Raw genomic sequence first — 22,453 nt, 5'->3', positions numbered from 1 at the left:
TGCTTCGCATACAGTACATGTACTTCTTTATGAACTAATAGAGCAACTTGCTGGCGGACTATGCACAAGCATCTTTGCTCATGCAACTCTTGTAAAAATTGATAGCCACGTGCGCATTTACCAAGCTCGATTGCGTATCACTGATGATAAAAAGTACACGGCAATTATAATTGTATATACTACGCGTGTGTAAAATAATTAGTTAAAGTCAGTTGCATCATCGAGCACCTTGCTGGGAATAGCAATGTAATGATGGTCGGTTACTTCTGTCGGCAAGAATAGGTTTGATACAAAGAACACTCGCACAAGATTTCAAGACAAAGAAGTTTTTACTATGACTGCCGCAATAAAAAAATAACAAAGAGGGGCTTGATATAAAGAGATTTGCGAGTACGTAAATGTATATTTTTTGAACAGACAGCCAACATTGTTTTCTAGGTACGAGACCAGGAGGCTGAAAAGCTCACAACTCCCATTTTTATGTGAAAACATGTGGAAGTTTATTCTGACATCTGGGGTCACTTTGATCGATTGTTGGGAAATTGCTGCGTTTCCTGATGAAAGCTATTACGATGAATGACACAAGGAAGACGGAAGCGACACTGAAGGCACAAACACTGCCACAATTGGAATATACTACACCCCAAAATCATATCAAAGCCTTTTGTTTTAAACGGTTATGGATGCACCTTCACTGTGTTAGCTTCCACCTGTCACCGGCCTTTGTGTTATTCCTAACCACATTTTCTTTCTAGATATTACTATATAAATAAATAACCAATATTTTCTGAATCTTTATGAAAATAATCGCAGTAGATCCACTTTACCAAAGTATGAGCCGCTCTTTAAACTGGTCTTTGTACTATTCTTTGAGGCTGTCAAAAGTTTTAGCAGAAAAGAAAATCAAAGCCTTTGGAGTCTCCTTAATATAAGCTATCAAATACCTCAGAAACTTTGGCCATCGACATCCGTTTTCCTTGCTTTTCGTGATAATCACCAGAAACTGCTCAATTAGAATGGGCTCAAGAACGTGCATACGAATATAGTGGATATACCGATTGTAAATGGAGATTACTATTGGTGCTAGCTAATAGCGGCAGTATCCATGAGAATGTCTCTTTATCTCCATTTGCATCAAGGGTAACTGATTGAAATGGTTGTGTGTAAAGGCTGCAGTCCGGGGAAATGATGGCTTCTGTGGCACGAAACACGACACCCGCTGTGTTGCGCACACTGAAACTAAATTTAGCCAATCATGCACGCCATTTTAATTTTTCCCAACATCCAACGCGGGAAAGATCTTCGTGCAGGCCCATCCGTCCCTCTTTTCTCTTTTTCTTTTTACAAACAAATCTACTTTATAACAGTAAATAAAAGGAGGACGAGAAAAAAATTGAAGCGATCGCGATGGACCAGTTAATACAAATCGTAAAAATCTACATCGTACCACGACTTAAGCATAACAAACGGTCGATTAGTGCAGCGACTGCAGCAATACTTGCAGTATACTATGTTTACCAGAAAATCAACCGACCGCCTCGATCCCTACGACATATCCCCTATGTAAACGGATTCGAAACAATCAGTGCCCTTCTCAACAAAGAGCCTCTTGATGACGTTACAGATAGAATTAGCCTTCCTTTGGTACTCAAGACGAAGCATGGAATGTATTCGGTGAGTTTTTTTTCTTTGGCTGGGCTGTGGTGTTGTGGCGACCTACACTCTTCGGAGAAAGAGGTTACAATAACAGCGCGCACTTACACCAACGGCCATGCGGCTAAATAATAACTCCGTCATTTGATTAAAAAAACAGCGCATTACTCCAGCTGGATGGCAGGTTGTCATTAGTGATCCAGCTATTGCGAAACAGTACTTGTTCGATTCAAGTAAGTATTCGTCACCTTTTTTTAATATTCTTCTGCGTCTTTGTGCACACACTTTATATGTATGTCTTCTTTCGCTAATATAGAATACATAATTTACCCTTTTTTGATATTGCTTTTTTGTTCTTTTTCCAGATACTTTTCCTAAAGTTCCACTCAACAAGCACTTTGAAGATACCGTCATCGGAAGGTTCATTATCGGACCCAACATTCTGTTCCTTTCAGGACAGCATTGGAAGAACCAACGCAAGGTAGAATAGAAAAGTACAATCAAACCATTTATGAAAAGCAGTATGATGAATCAGTTTTCACATTTATGGGTAGGTTGCTAACCCTGCATTCCATCGATCAATGCCGCTGGCATTGTTTGGACGACTCACTGAAAACCTGTTCCAAGTCATTGATAAGTCTGACGGGAAAGCGGTTGATGCATATGATTTGATGGAAAGATGGACTCTCGATGCGATCGGAAATGCAAGCTTTGGTATGGGCATACTCTATGTCGTTTATATCGTTGCAGTGGGAACGATCGTGTTAAATAACCAAAGCGATCACATGATCACTTGTGGTATCGCATACTATGTTGCACTACAGGTTTCGATTTCGGATCTATTAGCGATAGCAATAACCAATGGGTGCATCGCTACAACGATGTGGTGGAGGCAACATCTGATCCAATCTATGCCTTTTTCCCGGTCCTTGAACGGAAATATCTCCATTGGTTCCCCAAACGCAAGAGAATCCACGATGAGCTCACCGTATTTCTTGACATGATCCAGCACATTATCGATGAGAAGCGAAGAAAACGTGCTGATTCTGCTCATAGAGAGGAAAAAAAAGAAAAGGATCTTTTGGAAATGATGATGGAGAGTGGAGAGGATGACGGTAACGGGTTGACCGATGAAGAACTTAAGGTAGAAAATACTATGACAGATGGCAACTTTTGGCATATTGCTTATCAGCCATTATTATTAACGCTGCATATGTATTTAGAGCAATCTGTGTGTCTTCTTCTTCGCTGGTCATGATACCACTGCCTCTGCTCTCTCATTTGCTATATATTACCTCGCCAAGCATCCGGTAAATCCCGAAATAATTGACTTGCTCGAAAGAAGTTGTATCCAAACATCGTATTAACACAAACTCCCTTCTTCTTTTTATATAGGAGCTACAAGAAAGGGCCAGAGAAGAAGCATACCGAGTGCTAGGCAATGAGCCTAAAGATATTGGTCCGACTGTCGAACAGTCTCGACAAATGACATATATTGATCAGATCATTAAAGAGGTATATATTCTCTTTTCTCGCTATATGATCTTATCAACATACAGAAATTATGAATCGCATATCCTCTTTTTCATCGAAAAACTCACAGGTTCTATAATATGATGTAGGTTCTTCGTATTGAAGGCCCGGCTGACTCACTTATTAGTCGTAATGCCAATAAGGATACCGAGCTTGGAGGTGTAGTCATCCCCAAGGGAACTGCTGTCACTGTCAGGTAAATCGATGTACTTGCATCCACACTCAAGACGGAGAAGATGTAAAAGATATCTAATACCCGTGCTATTTTTCTTCGCTTAACCACAACGTGAGCAGTCTCTATAATCTTCATCGAAACCCAAGAGTGTGGGATAACCCAGATAAATTTGATCCGGAAAGATTTGCTTCTGGTGGAGAAGCCGATTTCAAGGATGCCAATGCCTGGATTCCATTTAGCACGGTACGTATACATACTGCAGACAAATAAACCGATGATAATAATTTGACATTTTCTTTGCGTCAATAGGGTTCTCGACAATGTATTGGTATGAACTTCAGTATGTCTGAGCAGCGATTCCTCTTGCCTATGCTTTGTAAGTCACTCTTCTTTCTACTTTCTAATAACCGTAACATACCATTTAGGTGATTTCCTTCTCACACACAATTCCTTTTTGATCACTTTATTTAGTGCGAAAGTATAAATGGACGTTACCCAAAGACACGATCCATGACAAGAAAATTATCATTGAACTGGGACTGGGCGTCATCAGCCCAATTAATTTCAATGTAATATTTGAAAAGCTGTATTAAATCACCTTTCTTACGTGTACGTAAACTATATATCCTTAAAATAAGTGTGTATGTAATATCTTTATGTAGTTTTTATATGCTCTTATAATTGCTATCAAATAAAAATGAGCATAAAGAACATACATTGTTTATCTGCTCAATCCGTAAATAAAGATTTCAAAAGATGTGCTTCATGTATGGGGCTTTTACGGAGAGAGACAATTTACAGTAGTACTGTATCAATTATGAAAGATAAAACCTCCTCAGGTCATCTTCTGCTAAATAGTATGCTAAATCGCTTTTTCTTTCCTTTATCAATAAGCAGTAACCCCTGTTCTTTCCTCCTCAACTGCTGCTGTTACTGCTACCATCAATTAGAGTAAGGTACTTGCTTGATACTTCCCCCGATGCTTGCTGCAAAAGGAATAAAGGAGGGATCAAAGAAATCGCGTATATCCGGCTTTTAAAAGGAGATCCAAGATATAGAGTGCGCGCGCTTTCCCCGTGGATGCTTCAAGAATCCCTGATTGTTCCCTCTTTTCATCTTTCACTTATTGTGATTCTTTCCTTTTTCCATTTTCGATCCTGCACCCGACAATAGTGTTCTTCTCCTGTCGTGTTTTACGCCAAAAATAGAAAAATTATGATAGAGACTTTGTATCAAAACATGCGATAAGATGTAGTAGCTGATGGGACGAGGCTATAGTTTTGATTGTACTTGTGTGCCCTGCTGCTATCCCACGAGAATAGTAATGATTCCAATTATCATCACCTCCGTTTCTTTAGTTCCTGACCTGCTCTCTTCAAAAATGCTCCTACACCCACGGCGTTTACAAACAATAAAGAACGCGAAAAGGGAAAAAAAGAATGGCAGTAAACAACATCGTGCACAGACGTCCGTTACGGTAACTAAAAAAACGTTTAAGAAGGAAAGATCGACAGCAAAGTGCGGCGCCGAAGATTAATGTGCTCGCGTTTGCGGTAAAAAATGTGGGCTCCAGTATGATTGTCGGTGTACATGGATATTTATGGTACATCCGCATATGTTAAGGAAAGAGACAGGGTTCACTTGATACTTAAGCACATTGTACTATCATTAATGGCATCTCAACAGGACAAGGACAGGGACAGGGAGAAAGCAGATTATAGGCAAAAATAGAGTCAATTACAAACAGCATTTTTAAGAATTTTCGATGAAAAGAATTATGTACAACAAAAGAAATAAACAGAGAGCGTAGACTCAAAAATAGCTACTTGAAACGACAGATGAAAACAGCCGATTGCGTTAAAAAAGGGTATGTGTGTGTGTGTGTGTGTTTTTGAATGAGGTAGGAGATGAAAAATGTGTTCAAGTGCGAATGAAAGTGAGTGGGTTGGTGAGTGAGCGGATACGTATATGTATCTGCGGGCTATTGATACTACTACACTGGAGAAGTACTGGTCCGTTTCCACATGGGTCGAGCCTGCCAGCGACGTTTACGGGCAGCGGATGCAGCTGCTGCAGCTGAAGGCGACATTGAAATAAAGTATGCAGTAGCTGGTCGGGGAAGTCTCCGGTCTTCTGATAATAGCGTTGATGTGGAAGACGAAACCACACTGCTACTGCTGTCATTGTACAGCATTGGTGAAGAATGCACACGTCGCTTGTTATTGTCACCAAAAATGGATTCATCGTCGTCTTCCTCCTCATCCGAAGACAATGACCAAGTCGAATCTGTTGTGATGGTGCTGACACTGATACCATCGTCAATCGCTTCTTCGTCATAATAAGCTTGCTGTGGCTGTGGCTGTGGTTGTGGTTGTGGTTGCTGTTGCTGCTGTTGATACTGCAGCACTTGTTGTCGTACTTGCTCTTGTACTTGCTCTTGACGAAGCAGATGTTCTGAGGCAAGGGCGAATGATGTGAAACAATTGCTTCGACTCGTTCGTAAAAGGGGTGATGAAGACGATGGTGTCGGCTTCTTTTTCTCTTGCTGGATAGATTGTTTGGGAGGCAATGCAAGGTGATTATCAGAAATGCTACTATTGCTGCCGAAATATTGATGGTAGTAGCTCCGTTTCTTTCTCTCCATGCTGGCGCGAGCAAGTTCAGATAGATGGGTGAGCTGCGATGCATTATCATCGTCCTCGTCATCATCGTTCTCGTCGTACTGATAGGCAATACTACTGTCATTGTTTTGATCAATGTCGTCTTCGTCATCGTCTGCGTCATAACGGTGATATTGGTGATGGTGATAGCCGATGCTGTTATAGGTTGTTGATGTTCGGAACGTGGAACGAGGAGTCAATGGCGGTGGTGTAGTCGCCGAATTATAGCATGACGGCGACGACGAAGAAGACGATGGTGATAACGACGGTGTTGATGACAGGGAGGAAAGAGTAGGTGACCGTATTTGAGCTCGAAGTCGCATGAGCTGGGAAGCATGGTGAATGCGATTTACACCACTGGAGGAGTATCGTTCTTGTTGATGAACTTGGTTTACAATCATTTTGTAGCTCTGTGAGATGTTGTGTGCAAAATTTAAAGAAAGAAACAAAAGAAGCAAGTGAAATGAAAAAACTTGTAATCTGCTGAGGAATTAAAAAACGTTTTAGATTCATTATTTTTGTGGTTACTCACTTTACGTGCTGCGCTGTCGCTGATAGGAGTAACACACATTTACTCTCTTTGTTTCTCATTCCTACCCCACCCGTCATCATCATCAGCAGCAGTAGAAGCAGCATCTAGTTTTTTCTAAGGAGTCGGAGGAAAGGTATGGGGAGGGGCCAGGAACGTTGATTTTATTTTTCGGAATCTATAACAAAGTTTACCAGGGATGATAATACAGCACACACTTGGAGAGAGTATAATGTAGAGCGCGCAGAGAAAAGAGAACGGCCCTAAAGACACTGATACTAAAGATACTGGCTGCAGGATCGACAATGCGTTGTCCGGAGTGGGCATCACCTTCTGCTGCCGTTTGAGAAGGAGCTTTAAATACAATACTTTGCTTTGTCAATAGAATCTTTGACTTGACAATCGATGCAAAAAGAAGAATTGTGTATACCAAGGCAACGTACATATAGTATATGAATAACGAATAGACGATGCAAAAAATTACTCCCCTTTTTTTTTTCCTTTTATGCATTTTCACTATGTACATCAATTTCTCTATCTTCAACAGGATTCCCCCATACTTCAAACTGGTTTTCACGGCATAATAGATCATCGTATGATTTCAGTTGAGCTACAAAATGTGGGGATGTCCATCAACATATCAAGCACCTGTCCTATACGGTTTGTTTTGCAGCTGCTTCTGCATTTATTTCACTGATGGGACCAATTCGATCTACCTTACGCACCCGACCCCTTCTTTGTCGCCGGTCGGTACAAGTGAAGGAAGAATAGTACATAACAACATGGTCGTATCTGTCTAACTGATCCGGAATATGTAGAAAAATGGTTATTTCCACGCGGTAATCACTCTGATTATAACATGTGGTAGAAGCAGTATGTATGATAATAGCTATTATATAGATACATCACACCAACATTTCCAAGAAAGGATAGCAGTGAAAATGTAATGGCGTTGAAAATGTCGCTTCTTCCTTCCGGTAAGGTTTTGGACGTACATGTGAGTACTAATCAGGCAGCAGCTCATGCATGTTTGCTGCATCATTGCATTCGCTCCGACAGCTTTCAGTGGGTACAGTATTTATAGCGGCTTCTAACGCAGCAACAACGAGAGGAGCAGGTATTATATTTGAAGATTCAGGAAGTAGTAACCAACATGCATACACGCATAAACGACAAGGTGCTCGTCCTTGTTCGTCGTACACATGTTTCTACTAGTACGCCCTAAACTTTCTTTTACAAATTGCAATGCAGCAAGTATGCCTGTAAAATGTATTTCACTGATATTATACACAAAAATTAACAGTCCTCCTCTCTCTGTGCTTTCTTTTTCGCCTTGCAGCGATGGTTCCTTGTGACATGACATAACGCATTACTACATTTATTTTGTTTCTACCTAGTGTCTCATCAGTGTCAGCACTGCGCAATTTACTCATATTCATGCTCACCCTACTTGCACTTACATGCGTAAGTCGGTACTGTTGACTTCACCGAGCACATTATGGTAGATATTAGAGAAGAGTGCGCGCTACTGTATTTACAAAGGAAGCGCGAAAGAAAGAAACGAGTCCAATGCAGTATGCAGACGTGCTTGGTTGTATGCTTGTATCAAATACCTGCTATCTTTTGCCGCTCTTTTTTACCTTGTTTCATAAGCAATTGCTCTACTCACCATCAAATCCTCCAAGACACCATGAGTGATAGCAAAATAGCAACAAATTACTGACTTGAGACAAATTTATTATGCAGTGACTCCTTAATGGTTCTCACTCCACATTCATAGTTTTTATAATACGCTAAAACAGCAGTATTGGAAGAAGATATGATAGCAGAAGTTAACTTCATGAAGAAACTTATACTACATTGATCTGCAGTATTCTACAGTTTGAGCAAGCATGTAGTAGTTGCGGATACCGTCTCTTGATCTCTCTTTTACGCTACCTATTTCATTCTCCTGTATATACATCGCAAATCGCCCCATCCCCCTAGCAAGTTAATCAGGCTTAACTGTTCCCTCCCCCACCCCCGGTCGCGGTTCCTGTCAAAACACAGTCTACCTTCTTGAGTATGTACATTTGTCCTTGTCACACCCCTTTTTTCACACCCGCCCTTTTTCTTGATCGCTATACCGTTCTTTTCACCTCATTTTATGAGCGACAAATGCTAGCTGAAATGACGAAAGGCCTCGCTCGAAAAATTTAAACTATCCACAAGATTCTTCATTTGTCACCGCTTATTACGTTTTCTTGGGGTTTACTAAAAAAGATCAAGCTACACTTGGTCAACATTATGTATCCAACACCATGCTTGACAGATGGTGTGGGTCTGTAATAACCTGAGCTCGGAAGACGTAAGTAGCGTCTCGCGTGTGCGTATGGATCGGAAAGATAGTGGGTACAGCCAGTACGGTTAACCGCTATTCATTTATCTTGCTTCAGTCATTATCACCGAGCCAACATTCTACACCTCCATTCACTATGGATGCCCAAAAAGGCTAAGATGACGCTGCACCACTCAGAAATGCGTTGTGCTTGGCTAAAGTCTCCACGATGCGTGAAAAATAAAGTTATAGCCCAAAAACTTACCTACAGCTGCCTCATGCATCTGCCTTTTGGCTGGGTGAGGCCCTTTTTTAGGGGGGGGGGGTCTGGTTCATGTGAATTGAAAATGATTGAGTTTTGCCAAGTCATTTCTGCATGAAAGAAGGATGTTTGTTCAATGATATTGGCAGCATATATAAGGAGTTAAGCATACAGTAAGAGAGAGATAAAATGATAATGAGTGAGACATAGGAAATATAATGGATTTACATAAAAGAATTACAAGCAGAAAGATAGAAAAAGAGCGCATAGTGAAATTTAGTCATAAAGAAAGTAAAGATCTTCACAACGACGACACTTCTTCCGGAGCCAACACCAAAAGCCCTCCACAGCGAGCCGAACTTGCCAATGTTGATGATGCTCTCTCGTTGATCAGTAGCTTAAACTTGGATGTCCAATGCTTCCAAAAGACTTATCTCTGAAAGATGTACCTCCAACGTACCGATTCCTGAGCGCCTTAACCTGACATTGGCAGCATCGTCCTTACTTGTATTCGTAAAAATGGACGTAGAAAAGTTCGTTGTATATGCAGAGGATAAACGAGGGAAGTCAACGGTGGGGTATGGAGTGATTACGGGCTTGCAACAAGTCGACCGGACGCGACATGGGTAAAATAGCCTCCATTGACAATACAACGAAACATTGTATACCGTCGAAAGGGAACAAGTAGGTCTCGCGAAGGGTTGTGGCGGTTGGTGTGGAAGATGTGTTCTCGGAGGACTTTGTTGAACTGTTCGCCTTTTTCTGATTCAAAATGAATAGCGGTGGCGAAACGTTCGATATCCTCCACAATGTGATGCAAGATGTGTAGCTTGGGCTTGCTACCCATCTTACTGTTGGCGGTTATCTTTCCTTGCGCAACAAGGAAATTGTCGACAACACCAATCATAGCCGTCAATTCCTCCATCTTTTTATCCAGCAGCAGCTTGTACAAAGAGAACTTTGTTTCCATCTTGGACATAAACAACAGCGACAGGACCTCTCCGTGTACACAAAAGCAGTCAAAGAACGCCCGGAGACCCTCCATTTTCTCTTCGCTTTTTGCTGACCAGCCGTGATGGAGAATATCGTTGAGGATGACGGCTGCCTGCTGGCTAATGACCTTGTAATCGCGACCGACAAAGGAACGGCGAAGACGCAGACTACTGCTGACCATGCGACGGAAGGCTTTCGAGTCGTAGCTGCGGCACTTTAGCTCGAATTCTTTGAGCTCGTCGCTGTCAAGATAATCGCAAAATTCAAGCAGGAGGTATTTGGTGATTCCCAGCATTGTGGTATGCAGTATCTCTGCTGGGCAATCTTTCGTAATGTCAACCGCCTCGAGCTTGCCCAACGCCTCCCCACCAGTCACTTTATATCCTACAGCAGTAGGGTTCGTTGTCATTGTGTCATTTGGCAGTCAAACCGGATCCTCCAGATCAAGATTCAATGACAGCATTTTGGCATAATCACCAACCCAAAGCATTGTTCACAGAATTGGTAACGCACGGATGCTGGAAAAGATTGCAGGTGTTCCATTTACTGCCTTGCGTCAATCCGATTCGCTGGTCAGGCGTTTGTCGGGTAGAGCACTCAAACTCGAAGAGACAGTTGGATCAGCGTTGAGGAGCTTCAAGCAATTTGAAAACTTATGCATATGTGCCGTAACTTTGACGGTTTCGTCTGTATTAGGCTTGCTGATCTCTGCTTTGACTGTTGTTATTCTTATTTTTGGCACTTTGCTTCGCTTAGTATACGATGGATCCATCATCCAACGAACAGATGGCACCTTGAGGTCCTTATCCTCACGAAACATCACGGCTACATCTTCGAGAAGACTTTTCAGCTGCTTTTTAATCATCCTGTCTTTCAGGCGATCGTCTGCGTGGAAGAAGGCAGCAAGACGAAATTGCAACTGGTTCTCGAAAGGATACCAGTCTTCGTTGGTCTCGTAGTCGACGCTGAAATCGAGCGGATTATCACCATCATCATCACCTTCGTCGATTTCATCGTCGCTGCCACCATCACTCTCCACATCAGCAGCGAACTCGGCATTAGCACCGGATTCCTGCCGCCGAGAGAGGAAAACACCGTACGACTGACGCAAAGCAGCAATGTCAACCGACTCGTCGTCACTGTCATCGTCGTCTTCGACGTCGTTGTTGCTACCACAATGCTGCTGCTGCTGTTGTTGTTGTTTCTGCTGCTGCTGCTGCTCCTCTCCCGAATTGGTGCTGTCAATGTCCATATCCTCAGCATTAGAAGCCGAAGCACGGACAATGCGGGCATCATAGTCAGCAACATTCGCCTGATGGCTCGATGAGCTAACATGAGTTCTCCAGTTTCCTGAGCCATCTCCAAGCTTGATGACAGTGTTACAAGGAACACATGTTTTGGTTTTAGGCTGCTTCTGTTTTTTTGCGTTAATGGAGAAGACGTTGAAGGACATGGTCGAATGGAGATAATTGTAATTGAAAATAAAAGTGAGTGCAAAAGAAAAAAAAGGTAAGAGCACCTGCAACTAACAGCCAGACCTTGCAGCGGTTGCTGTTGACGTCCTGTTAAATTTAACACCCCGTTAAATTTAAGTTTCTTGAATCGAGAAATTGGGACTTGTCATATATCACTTCATTCTTTGTTTGTATTCTTCAAATTGAAAAACTCTACTTCTAACGCCACTCTCCGGTCTGACGTTTCTGCCGCTGCCCCCTGCGCAAGAGAAAGGGCAAAGCTTTTATTGAAACCAACGACGTGTGAAGTTAACAGCTTCGTAACAGTATGTAACCGCTGCACGAAATGCCCTGTCAAGTTGTTACGCACTGTTAAGCGGGCTGTTGAACTCTAAAATTTAACAGCGACTGCTGCAGGTGCTCTAAATGCTCAGTTAAACAAAGAATGCCTCAGCTCAATGTATTACATATGAGCATATATATTTGCCGAGCAAACGAGCCCTCCTGATTGGATTACTGTCAATTTTCCCCAGCACTTCTGAACTTGTTCCAACTTTGAGCGACGATAGCTCGAAGACTTTATCAAGAAAAGGAAAAATCGATACCGATAACTTTCTTCTCCTGGTCAAAAGGAACAGTTTTATCGGTTTAACAGAATTTAATAAAGTGGTACGGTTTGAGGTGGCGTGCATACCGTATACTGGCCGAAAGAGAGAGAACCCCTTTTTCATCACCGTCACAACAAAGTTAAGCTGCACCAAGTGTGTCGTTCTCTTTCTTCTTACATCAATCCAAAATGTACACTTTCACTTTCCATCTTAACAAACCTGAAAATAACATCCATCGCTGTCAATACTGCGACAAGGTTATGCAACCAATTCGAACCTTCACCGACATATTCCTGAAAAGCATAGACTGCAAGTACCGTGAAGGATATAAAAGTGAGTTTGATATAGTACTAATGCATATCATTTGTTAATAGTCAAGATGTCCCTGCTGAGTCGATTAGCGAGTCGCGTGAAACCGAGGATAGCGATCTTGGAGACGAAGGAGATAACTTCGATGATACTTCGGTTATCGATCAAGAGGATTTTTTCTACCTTGAAGTTGATGACAGTCTCGAGGCTGATGAAGGGGAAGTTAGCGACTTTAACCAGCAGGGTGCCTACCATAGATAGGACTCCAACCCATTCTATCCGTTTAAAAACGAATTGGAGATGCAAGCCCTGTTGTTTTTTAAAATCTCTCAGGACAGATTCTCCAACAGAATCTCGAAGAAGATTCTGCAGCTTTTGAAGAATTTCATCGAGTTATCTCACAAAGAGCGAGATCTAATTCAACCAAGACTGGATGGCTTCGACCCGATTAAAAACGTACCAAAGGATGACAGAATTTGCAAGAGCCATGATCCCGGCAGAAAGTTCCCAAGCTCGAAGTTCACAGTTGCCAAATCAACAAAGGAGAGAGCCAGGAGCCTGCCGATCTATTCATGATCAAACCTTCCAGGTAGTGTCTTAGCAGTACATTTATACTTTTCACAAAAGTGCACGTCAGATAAAAGATGCTAACACCATTCACTTGGGGCTTATCGTCTATTCACTTGAATATGGTCATGTCAAACCCTGTCAAGGTCTAACACCTCAAGTTTTTTCTGCCTGACTTTACAGCGAACAAACGCTATACCTTGAATCAAGGTCGAAAATGGAAGGATAACTATCATTTCCAGGCACCAATGGTTCCAAAGGAGTTATCCAACGCTGAGGCGGATTATTGGGTTGGCGATGTAGCACACCGCAGAAAACGCGCAACGCTGTGCTGAAAAACTCGCTCGCGACGAAGATTCAATCCTTGTGTATAAAAGCGACCCTGAAGATCCTTTTGTGATGTCAAAAGCTAAGGTGAATGCACGACCAATCACATATAAGAAATATCTTCAAGATTATCCCCGTGCCGAAACACCTGAAGCATCCTCGGATGTTGGTGACAAGGAAAACAAGGATTTGACAGAGGCGCAGTTGGTGGAAACCTTGGATACACTATTTCTTATCGACGATCCAGGCAACGATGCACTATACAACAGTGTTTCCATTTCCAATTCTGCTGTAATCAAGATGTTGGCACCCCATCTTCGAGATGATCTCCGGACCCCAAAAAGCTTGGGCAATGGTGTAGTGAAAATGATGACAGTTGAAGCCAAGCCATTCAACAGCACTGACAAGGATTCGCAGAAAGAAAGACGAAGATCTTTATATATGCTTAAAACGCGATATCACGGTACGAGAGATATGACTGTTGGAACGTTACATATGTCTTCATGGCGAAAGAAAACTAACACCCATGAAGAAAAAGTAATCATAGAAATCAAAGACCATTTGTCCCGGTATCAGGCAGAGATACAAGATATGAAGAATGCTGGGATCGAGGTGCTCGGTTATGTCCGCAAGTCGCCATCACAGGGCAAAAACGACAACAATAGAGTAAAGTTGCTGCAACAGATGGTGAGCCGTTTGCAAGAACGCTCTCGCGTTGACAAAGTTTATGTGTCGCCTTGTTGTACCAGTAGTGGTCCATTACTGGTTAGCTAGGGACATGCCACGGCCTACAAGTATTTTAGAAAAATTGCACAACGTCGATGGTTCTTGCCAAGGTAATGCTTTGAAGCAACACCATTGTATATGTACCCCTTCAAAATCTAAAATAAGCCCTTCATAGATCTTCTCAGTTATCTCAAGGCCACTCCCAAGGATATTTGTTTGGTAGCTTTGGATTTCGCAGGTTTGAGCACCGACTGCCACGATATATATCAATTTGTTTGGTACATACAGTCAAAAGAGTAGTCTTTCTATGCATGCATAATCTCATTTAAGTTTTTTTAGTGACAATACCCGTATACAGAAACTTGTGATTGATCTTATACCATCGTTATCAAAAGTGATCATTTTCGACCGACGGGATATTATTTCCAAACCAGAAATATTAGAAGCTTTCAACTGTCGACCGGCCCCTGCCAAGCGCTCAAGATAGTTCGCTCGGACCAAACAAAAAAGTTCTGCCGGCCCATAGTCCTGTTTTTTTCGCTCGGCTAGTATGTATGGGGTCAAGTCGGGGAACTTTTCAAAAACAAAAAGAAAAAAAAAGGAAAGTAATTAGTATGTACACCTCAGGAAAAAGTATTCGAGAAACATAGGATAGATATGAAAATAAATGAATATTCATTTTGCAGCTGTAATGAATTTCCAGGTTGAATATTTTTGAATACTTTTTGTACGAGCTCATACATTTTTAATCATCTGTATTTTTATTGTTCATGTGCTTTTTGTTGCTATGCTACTATCAGTTTTGGACACTCACTGTCCGAAAAAGAGGATTTTACTGCTATAAAATAATTTTGTGAGCACCTTTTCGCACAGTAAGCGTCCATCACTACTACTTTTACTGAGAAATCCCCAGGTGAGAAGAGCTGTTTCGAAGAGATCATTGTGATCCGACCTACATGCAGGCTGTCTTCCTCGGACGACCTCGCTTTCTTTCTGTTGGTCGTGGATCTTCATTCTGAGTAGGCGACTTGTTGATAGTGTTTGTGCTTGGCACGGTCCGGTTGAGGTTTTGGTTGTTTGCTGTCGATATATCGAAAATATAACTGTGAGTATCATGCGCGTTTTATAGTTACTCTCATACATAATGTGCTAGGTAAAAAGCATACACGACCTGCTCTGTTTTCAATCGGTGCCAATGCAGGTGTGGCTACAGACACTGTTGTCACTGCAACGGGCATTGAAGATGACATAGAGTGGCCATAGAAGCGAGAGAGACCTAGGCTAGATTCGTGACCAGAGGATGCCTGACTACGCGTTACATTTTCAGTGGGAGCGCAGCACTACTCCTGTAAGAATTAAAAGTATCATTGTCCGTGTCGTGTCCTCATCGCTAGACAGTGTCGCATCCAGTATAAGTGTTCCGGGCGAGCGTGGCACATCTCATAAATTTGGCTCCCTGCGTGATAAAATAGCATAGATATTCAAAATAAGATCCGTTCTGTAAGTATTGAAAACAATACCTCGTGTGCACTTCGCTACCAGCACCAACGTTGACAGTTGCTGAACCTTGAGTAATGCTTGTAGAATGATTCGAAGTTGCTGCTGGTAATGCCCCCTCTGTATTACCAACGCCAACAAGGACGGTATTCACCACGGCGAAAAAAAAGGCGGAAAACTATTATTCTGTATGAAGTTTTCTTTTGTGAATCCAGATGAAAAGGGCAAATCCATAAGTTTTTCACAGGAACAACAATAACAAGTTTTAACATTAAAAGCACATGTAGTTACAATGATTCACAGAGAAAAAAACCATCAATTCACAGTAAATTAGTTATAATTACAGTATATATATCTGTTAAGCAAGAACAGGGAGTTCCGATCTTTTTTGTTATATACAGCGATACTTCAATGTGGTCCATTGTTACAAGTGAACACATCCTTGCGGACACCCCACAAGTATATATTTATAGGATGTGTGTAACCTGATGAGGATTGAAAATAGAAGGAGGTGTCTGTATCAAAAGCCTTAAACAAAACATTATTCGAAGCTTTCTAGTGCAGGCAAACCAGACAGAAACAGCAATTCCAGCTTCCACTTGTATCTTTTATTTTCGGCTGGATGAACCTCATCACTCGCTTGATCTTGGCAAGAATCTTGAACCTCTCTATACAACATTTCAAACCATTCGTTCACCAAAACGTTCCATCTGGACGCCAGAACAGCGGCACTTTTCTCGTCAACATGTCCAGGTATGGTTTCTTCGTGCATGTCCTCGTCGTCAGGCTCTTGTTCGTCTATGTTGTCCATGCTGCCCTCCATAACCAAACTTTGACTACTTGCTATCCGCTGTAGCATGGTCGAGCAGTGGGTGTGGGCGTGTGTGTTTCAGTGTGCATCCGTCGCATGTGCACGTCTTCTTTTCGTAGCATTGCTCGGACTTGTGCAATTTTGAGCACCTTCTTTCCACCCAAGTCCGTTTCGTCGATTGCTGTGAATGAATCCCATATCGCTAAACAGCCGTTCACAGGAAGCTGAGTTGACGCCAATTGAATGCACGCGGCGAGCCACGAACACCAGATCCTTGCACTCATGGTTGGCTTGCTCTATCATAGCCCAATATCGCTCCATTGACGGGAATTGCTTGGCCATATTTGCACTGAATGGGTATTCCTGCTCATGGTATCTTTGTATTTACGCCATCATACTCTGGGATTTTTGTCCAGTCCACATAGAAAAGTACCGCGCAGCCCACAAGCCAAGCTCGAAAACAGATACGCCTCAGTTTTCGGTGTCTCTGTGAAAAGGATCCAGGAAAGTGTTGAATTATTGAGACGATAAGTCGGGTTTAGGTACAATGCCAGAAGCAAAAGTGGCTGCTCCCGCTGATACCAGCGTCGTTCCAATCGACTGATAAAGACACCCAGCTGTTTTTGCGGCAACGTCTTAACAAAATCGTTTGCAACGATGTGCGGGATGATATTTGCAAACTGATGAACAATATGATACAGCCTTGCTTGGTCGCTTTGCAAACAATCGAGGCTGGTGACAAAAGGCTGGACCATTGATTGCAATCCTTGTACGTGCACCCAGAAAGTTTCATCCTTGATAATGTTTGCTACTTCAGGTGGCAAGCGAGTATCCATCGTTTCTATTAAGGACAAGACGGTATGCTGTTCAGAAAATATTTATGAATTAGTAACTTGTTGCATTAAGTTCAAGTTGACCGTGGATTACTACGAATTAAAATGGGTACCTTCAATGCAATCTGTGTATTACATAGGCTTCTGAAAGCGTCAAAATGGTTGTTCCATCGGGTACTTGCAGGTTGTCGCAAGGTAACCCTACGTCGTTGCGGTGCACCGGTCTGATAATCTTTTAAGTTTTCGAATCAAATATGGTGAACGGTCGAACGCTTCAATAACTCTGACGGCTTGGGCAACGTAGTCCTTTAGCGAAGTAAAGGCCTTGAACATGTCTGCGATACAAAGATTCATTTGATGGGCAAAACACGGAAGCCAAACGATATGTTGGTGGACGCGGCGCAATTGTGAACGAGCAGCAGTATATGCACTTGCCGAATCTGTAACGACTGCGATCCCCTGGATATTGTTTTCAGGGATCTTTTCGGCGACATCAAATAGCAAGCTTTCAAGCTTACTCTTAACTTCCAAAGTTCCTGAGATCTCACCAGATATATTCTTGGTATTCCAGACCACGCTGCTTCCCTTAGCCGTGTTAAGCATTACACCTAGGAAAATTACTGAGGCCCGATTGCCACTGGTATCATCGGAAAACACGGAAATTGGGACGACCCGAACCTTCAAATGTCTTCCGGTTTGAAGATTGGTCGGAACTCGATCACGGTGTTCGCGAGCTTTTTGTATCATGCTCAAATGGATATCAGAGAGGCGGTTTCTTGGTGACCATTCGATTTGGCCAGAGGCCGTCTGACGAGCAGATATCGTATCTCCCCTCCAGTTCTTGAATCGACATATACGGCACTGTCATGTTGGACAAAGGTACGTTCACTTTTGTGATACGCAAGAAGAAGCAATCTGTTGTTGTCGTCTAGCGTTACAGGGTAGCATGTAGCAAAAACGCTTTGCTCCATAGTAAAGGACGTGTCGATGATTTGATATTGGCGAGTAGAACGGCAATAGACAACATCGCCAACCCAATAATCCGCCTCAGCGTTGGATAACTCCTTTGGAACCATTGGTGCCGGGAAATGATAGTAATCCTTCCATTTTCGACCTTGATTCAAGGTATAGCGTTTGTTCGCTGTAAAGTCAGGCAGAAAAAACTTGAGGTGTTGGACCTTGACAGGGTTTGACATGACCATACCCAAGTGAATAGACGATAAGCCCCAAGTGAATGGTGTTAGCATCTTTTATCTGACGTGCACTTTTGTGAAAAGTATAAATGTACTGCTAAGACACTACCTGGAAGGTTTGATCATGAATAGATCGGCAGGCTCCTGGCTCTCTCCTTTGTTGATTTGGCAACTGTGAACTTCGAGCTTGGGAAATTTCTGCCGGGATCATGGCTCTTGCAAATTCTGTCATCCTTTGGTACGTTTTTAATCGGGTCGAAGCCCTCCGGTCTTGGTTGAATTAGATCTCGCTCTTTGTGAGATAACTCGATGAAATTCTTTAAAAGCTGCAGAATCTTCTTCGAGATTCTGTTGGAGAATCTGTCCTGAGAGCCTTTAAAAAACAACAGGGCTTGCATCTCCATTTCGATTTTAAACGGATAGAATGGGTTGGACTCCTATCTATGGTAGGCACCCTGCTGGTTAAAGTCGCTAACTTCCCCTTCATCAGCCTCGAGACTGTCATCAACTTCAAGGTAGAAGAAATCCTCTTGATCGATAACCGAAGTATCATCGAAGTTATCTCCTTCGTCTCCAAGATCGCTATCCTCGGTTTCACGCGATTCGCTAATCGACTCAGCAGGGACATCTTGACTATTAACAAATGATATGCATTAGTACTATATCAAACTCACTTTTATATCCTTCACGGTACTTGCAGTCTATGCTTTTCAGGAATATGTCGGTGAAGGTTCGAATTGGTTGCATAACCTTGTCGCAGTATTGACAGCGATGGATGTTATTTTCAGAATTGTTAAGACGGAAAGTGAAAGTGTACATTTTGGATTGATGTAAGAAGAAAGAGAACGACACTTGGTGCAGCTTAACTTTGTTGTGACGGTGATGAAAAAGGGGTTCTCTCTCTTTCGGCTAGTATACGGTATGCACGCCACCTCAAACCGTACCACTTTATTGGGTTACTTTAAAATATCTCATCACCCCATATCAAATTTTAAACCGATAAAAAATTTTCCTTTTGACCAGGAAAGTTATCGGTTTCGATTTTCCCTTTTCTTGATAAAGTTTTGAGCTATCGTCGCTCAAAGTTGGAACAAGTTCAGAAGTGCTGGGGAAAATTGACAGTAATCCAATCAAGAGGTTTCGTTTGCTCGGCAAGCATATATATAATACATTGAGCTGAGGCATTCTTTGTTTAACTGAGCAATTGGAGCACCTGCAGCAGTCGCTGTTAAATTTTAGAGTTTAACAGCCCGCTTAACAGTGCGTAACAACTTGACAGGGCATTTCGTGCAGCGGTTACTATTACGAAGCTGTCAACTTCACACGTCGTTGGTTTTAATAATAGCTTTGCCCTTTCTCTGTTATTGCTGAACAGTACTGTATAATCTGCACAGCAGTATACATTACCTTGTGTTGTTGGGTAATTGTGTAATACACACAATGCGGGGTCCTGGAAAAACCTTGTTCAAGTGTTAAGCTACTTTTATTCTTTCATTCAAATCAGATGATGACGGCGTCGTCAACAAAAACACAGCTTCGTTGGCAGGGCATAAAACAGCAACATAATAGATGTTATAGAGCAGGCTGATTAGTAGCAATAATTTAATCTCATGTGCACTTCATGTACGAATCATCATGCATGTTTAAGGAGAGCGATAGACAAAAGTGCCGCTTGTGTACAATGCATATAACATGTGTATATAGTAGTATACTCATACACAAATAAACTGCAGAAACCAGATAAAAAAGACTAAAGTGAGCGAATGCACATTGTGCATGCATGCAAATGCTTCTCTTTTTATTTTATACGGTTGAAATGTGTGTGAGTGTAGTGTTTGTGCTGTGTTGTGCGTATGATGTAAACAAGGTAGGTAAAATACTGTACAAAACAAAAAAAAAGCCAAAAAAAGCAAATGAAAAAGATTACAAAAGAAGAGAGAAACGCTGCTCCAAGTGAGAAGAGCAAAAGCTGAGTCTAGCAGTTACACCATCCGTTCAGAACTGGGTACAGTGCCGTAGATGGGCAATAATGGCTCTAAATGGAGTAAAGCGTGTGAGCCATTCCGATAAACATTCCCTCCCTGTGTGTTCTTCAAGACTCATTTTCTGGTGTCACATACCTCTTTCGTGCTGTTGTTGAGGGCATGGAAGTCGTTCTATACAAGCTTTACAGATCGGGCACTGTTATTGTGTAATGTGTTATTAGTATCTCATTGCGGGAACGACAGGTTACAGTAGAAGTAGTACTAGTGGTAGTACTAGCACAATCAAAACAAACCACCCCAAAAAGAAAAAAGGACTTACAAATTTCTTCTGCGTCGTTAACCATGCATCAACGCACTGCGCGTGGAAATCGTGTTGACACGGTAGCACGCGTAGGCTGTCGGCCTCCATATAATCCTCTAGACAAATGGCACATTCTTCCCGTTCGTTCTCACGTATCTTTTGCCGGTTGAATTTCTTGATTGTCAGCTTATTGACAGTCTTGACATCTGCCAGCTCGGCTCGTCGCTTTTGTCGTTGACGGATACGCCATGAAATGTAGATGAGGACAAGGAGGATGGTGGGTGATATAACGACGATGATGAGAACGTCGATGAGTGGCCTAGAAGGTGGTATATGCCATGCCACTTGAGTATTACAGATACACACAACGCGCATAATATAAACATATTCAGAAACAAATGAACCCCCCTCAATTCTCTAATATTGCTTACCAAGAGATAAAGTCGTCCAGCTCTAGACGGATCGGAATAGGTCCAGTCCTCGCTAATGATAGCAGCGACAAGTACTCTTCTTGTGCAAGAAATACACTTGGAATCAACACATCTGATGTGTCTCCTATTGGACATAAGGCATAGTGTTAGTCCCATATTCACACACATACACACGATCACGCATCCCTGTAGCATTCTGTCTCACCTCACACCATGTCCCAATAAAAAGGAAGAAAAAAAAACTTTACCAGGTGCATACATGGTGATCCAACGGCCCGGATGGTCAGGATCTCCAACCACCACAGCCGTAGCACCGCTTTTCTGCATCGAGCGCACCTTTGTAATAAATGAACAATCTCCTCGCCGTACCAATGCAATCCAGCTATCCTCTTGTAGAAACGGTGGTTTCTCTACTACGACAGGGCTGCAACCTGTCGGATCCTGCTCGGGTTCAATTAAGAAGCCCAGTTTTCCCTTCTCCGATAATCGCGGACCGAATGCCGCGGCGTGATCTGCATAGGTCATGTTGTTGGTCTGTTCAACGGAAAAAGAAACAAAGGGTTAGCTTTTCATGTATGAGTGAGTTGGTTTATAGCAGACTATCGAGAGATGAGGGGTGATTGGAGTAAAAGAGACGCACGAGAACAACAATTGATCCCTTGACTACGCAGCTGGACAAGAGGACAACCACCAATAGCACCGACAGTAACCTTGACGGCAGAGACGGCGACTGAACACTACTACTACTGCTGTTGCTGCTCCTCATTTGCGCGCGATTAGTGAGGTATGTGTTGGTAGAAAGGGTGAGGGTATACAACAAGAGAAAAGGTGAAAGGTAGAAAGAAGAGAAAAAGAGAGAGACAGAAAGAGAGAACAGGTTGAAAAAGACAAAAGAGGGAGGGGAGGGGAGGGGAGGGGGGGCTTGGTGCGAGCAGCGTTTGCCAAGTTGGGCAAAGGGGGTGGAAGAAGAGAAGCAGAAAGGAGGGTGAATGTGTGTGTGTGTTTTCTCGCTCAGTGTGATCAGTGACACTATTTCAGCCTTTCCCTTTTTTCTCTTATGTTGTTTGTTGTTGACAGCAGCTTCTTAATACTCTCGACTCACCGATCCATTTCCAATACATACTAACTTGTAATAGCAGCAAGTAGAATGGGTGGTGGATCCTTGTAATACAAGTCCTGCACTGTGCGTATCGTGCTGCTTTGTTAACGGCTGCATGCAAGTGCTTTAATGAACAACAACAGCAGCAGCAGCAGCAGCAGCAACAACGCCATGCTTAAAGTGGATCTTC

At 42.5% G+C, this 22,453-nt stretch overlaps 10 protein-coding genes across 10 annotated transcripts; 4 read left to right on the top strand and 6 right to left on the bottom strand.

Moving 5' to 3' along the window:
* Nucleotides 1-1,316: 1,316 nt before the first annotated feature.
* On the top strand, nt 1,317-4,120 carry BDB00DRAFT_839676 (cytochrome P450). Its single transcript, XM_053124719.1, has 11 exons — nt 1,317-1,674; nt 1,814-1,886; nt 2,019-2,134; nt 2,208-2,367; nt 2,478-2,797; nt 2,877-2,963; nt 3,049-3,168; nt 3,276-3,382; nt 3,481-3,604; nt 3,671-3,737; nt 3,833-4,120. Exons 1-11 carry the CDS (start codon nt 1,408-1,410, stop codon nt 3,952-3,954), a joined length of 1,563 nt encoding a protein of 520 aa, XP_052976384.1. The 5' UTR covers nt 1,317-1,407; the 3' UTR covers nt 3,955-4,120.
* A 1,234-nt stretch (nt 4,121-5,354) lies between these two features.
* On the bottom strand, nt 5,355-6,422 carry BDB00DRAFT_790616 (uncharacterized protein; the record flags this gene model as incomplete). The annotated part of the gene is made up of 1 exon (XM_053120974.1): nt 5,355-6,422. The coding sequence occupies one exon, from the start codon at nt 6,420-6,422 to the stop codon at nt 5,355-5,357; it is 1,068 nt and encodes a 355-aa protein (XP_052976383.1).
* Nucleotides 6,423-9,472: 3,050 nt separating this feature from the next.
* On the bottom strand, nt 9,473-10,847 carry BDB00DRAFT_839673 (uncharacterized protein). Its single transcript, XM_053124718.1, has one exon. It carries the CDS (start codon nt 10,529-10,531, stop codon nt 9,719-9,721), a length of 813 nt encoding a protein of 270 aa, XP_052976382.1. The 5' UTR covers nt 10,532-10,847; the 3' UTR covers nt 9,473-9,718.
* On the bottom strand, nt 10,679-11,575 carry BDB00DRAFT_875698 (uncharacterized protein; the record flags this gene model as incomplete). Its single annotated transcript, XM_053127386.1, has 1 exon — nt 10,679-11,575. One exon carries the CDS (start codon nt 11,573-11,575, stop codon nt 10,679-10,681), a length of 897 nt encoding a protein of 298 aa, XP_052976381.1.
* Nucleotides 11,576-12,372: 797 nt separating this feature from the next.
* BDB00DRAFT_875697 (uncharacterized protein) lies at nt 12,373-12,945 on the top strand (the record flags this gene model as incomplete). The annotated part of the gene is made up of 3 exons (XM_053127385.1): nt 12,373-12,497; nt 12,559-12,737; nt 12,827-12,945. The coding sequence occupies 3 exons, from the start codon at nt 12,373-12,375 to the stop codon at nt 12,943-12,945; spliced, it is 423 nt and encodes a 140-aa protein (XP_052976380.1).
* A 283-nt stretch (nt 12,946-13,228) lies between these two features.
* Nucleotides 13,229-14,540, top strand: BDB00DRAFT_918270 (uncharacterized protein). The gene is made up of 4 exons (XM_053128726.1): nt 13,229-13,850; nt 13,920-14,223; nt 14,289-14,391; nt 14,453-14,540. Exons 1-2 carry the CDS (start codon nt 13,460-13,462, stop codon nt 14,159-14,161), a joined length of 633 nt encoding a protein of 210 aa, XP_052976379.1. The 5' UTR covers nt 13,229-13,459; the 3' UTR covers nt 14,162-14,223; nt 14,289-14,391; nt 14,453-14,540.
* BDB00DRAFT_769367 (uncharacterized protein) lies at nt 14,288-14,600 on the top strand (the record flags this gene model as incomplete). The annotated part of the gene is made up of 2 exons (XM_053119812.1): nt 14,288-14,391; nt 14,453-14,600. Coding segments are annotated over 2 exons (252 nt in total), but the record flags the coding sequence as incomplete, so codon positions are not given.
* Nucleotides 14,601-17,671: 3,071 nt separating this feature from the next.
* On the bottom strand, nt 17,672-18,784 carry BDB00DRAFT_570545 (uncharacterized protein). Its single transcript, XM_053117898.1, has 2 exons — nt 18,557-18,784; nt 17,672-18,432 (listed from the first exon to the last, which is right to left on the bottom strand). The coding sequence occupies exons 1-2, from the start codon at nt 18,677-18,679 to the stop codon at nt 18,004-18,006; spliced, it is 552 nt and encodes a 183-aa protein (XP_052976377.1). The 5' UTR covers nt 18,680-18,784; the 3' UTR covers nt 17,672-18,003.
* Nucleotides 18,446-19,295, bottom strand: BDB00DRAFT_570563 (uncharacterized protein). Its single transcript, XM_053117899.1, has 2 exons — nt 19,142-19,295; nt 18,446-19,080 (listed from the first exon to the last, which is right to left on the bottom strand). Exons 1-2 carry the CDS (start codon nt 19,264-19,266, stop codon nt 18,885-18,887), a joined length of 321 nt encoding a protein of 106 aa, XP_052976376.1. The 5' UTR covers nt 19,267-19,295; the 3' UTR covers nt 18,446-18,884.
* Nucleotides 19,296-20,559: 1,264 nt separating this feature from the next.
* BDB00DRAFT_769404 (uncharacterized protein) lies at nt 20,560-21,710 on the bottom strand (the record flags this gene model as incomplete). Its single annotated transcript, XM_053119814.1, has 4 exons — nt 20,560-20,628; nt 20,752-21,052; nt 21,165-21,288; nt 21,413-21,710. Coding segments are annotated over 4 exons (792 nt in total), but the record flags the coding sequence as incomplete, so codon positions are not given.
* Nucleotides 21,711-22,453: the final 743 nt, after the last annotated feature.

This window comes from Zychaea mexicana (genome assembly GCF_025766255.1).
Source record: "Zychaea mexicana strain RSA 1403 chromosome Unknown BDB00scaffold_76, whole genome shotgun sequence".
Classification (NCBI taxonomy): Eukaryota; Fungi; Mucoromycota; class Mucoromycetes; order Mucorales; family Lichtheimiaceae; genus Zychaea; species Zychaea mexicana.
The sequence above is the reverse complement of the archived record's forward strand: the minus strand, read 5'-3'. Positions and strand labels throughout refer to the sequence as shown.

Bases quoted from the DNA above. Each gene is read 5' to 3' on its own strand.
- BDB00DRAFT_570545 (XM_053117898.1), bottom strand. From the start codon at position 18,679: ATGACAGAATTTGCAAGAGCCATGATCCCGGCAGAAATTTCCCAAGCT. The intron at 18,433-18,556 runs GTAGTGTCTTAG...AACCCTGTCAAG, and splicing joins TTCATGATCAAACCTTCCAG to GTCCAACACCTCAAGTTTTT.
- BDB00DRAFT_570563 (XM_053117899.1), bottom strand. From the start codon at position 19,266: ATGTACACTTTCACTTTCCGTCTTAACAATTCTGAAAATAACATCCAT. The intron at 19,081-19,141 runs GTACCGTGAAGG...ATTTGTTAATAG, and splicing joins CTGAAAAGCATAGACTGCAA to TCAAGATGTCCCTGCTGAGT.
- BDB00DRAFT_918270 (XM_053128726.1), top strand. From the start codon at position 13,460: ATGTCAAAAGCTAAGGTGAATGCACGACCAATCACATATAAGAAATAT. The intron at 13,851-13,919 runs GTACGAGAGATA...ACACCCATGAAG, and splicing joins GCTTAAAACGCGATATCACG to AAAAAGTAATCATAGAAATC.
- BDB00DRAFT_839676 (XM_053124719.1), top strand. From the start codon at position 1,408: ATGGACCAGTTAATACAAATCGTAAAAATCTACATCGTACCACGACTT. The intron at 2,964-3,048 runs GTAAATCCCGAA...CTTTTTATATAG, and splicing joins ATTACCTCGCCAAGCATCCG to GAGCTACAAGAAAGGGCCAG. The intron at 3,738-3,832 runs GTAAGTCACTCT...CACTTTATTTAG, and splicing joins ATTCCTCTTGCCTATGCTTT to TGCGAAAGTATAAATGGACG.
- BDB00DRAFT_839673 (XM_053124718.1), bottom strand. From the start codon at position 10,531: ATGACAACGAACCCTACTGCTGTAGGATATAAAGTGACTGGTGGGGAG.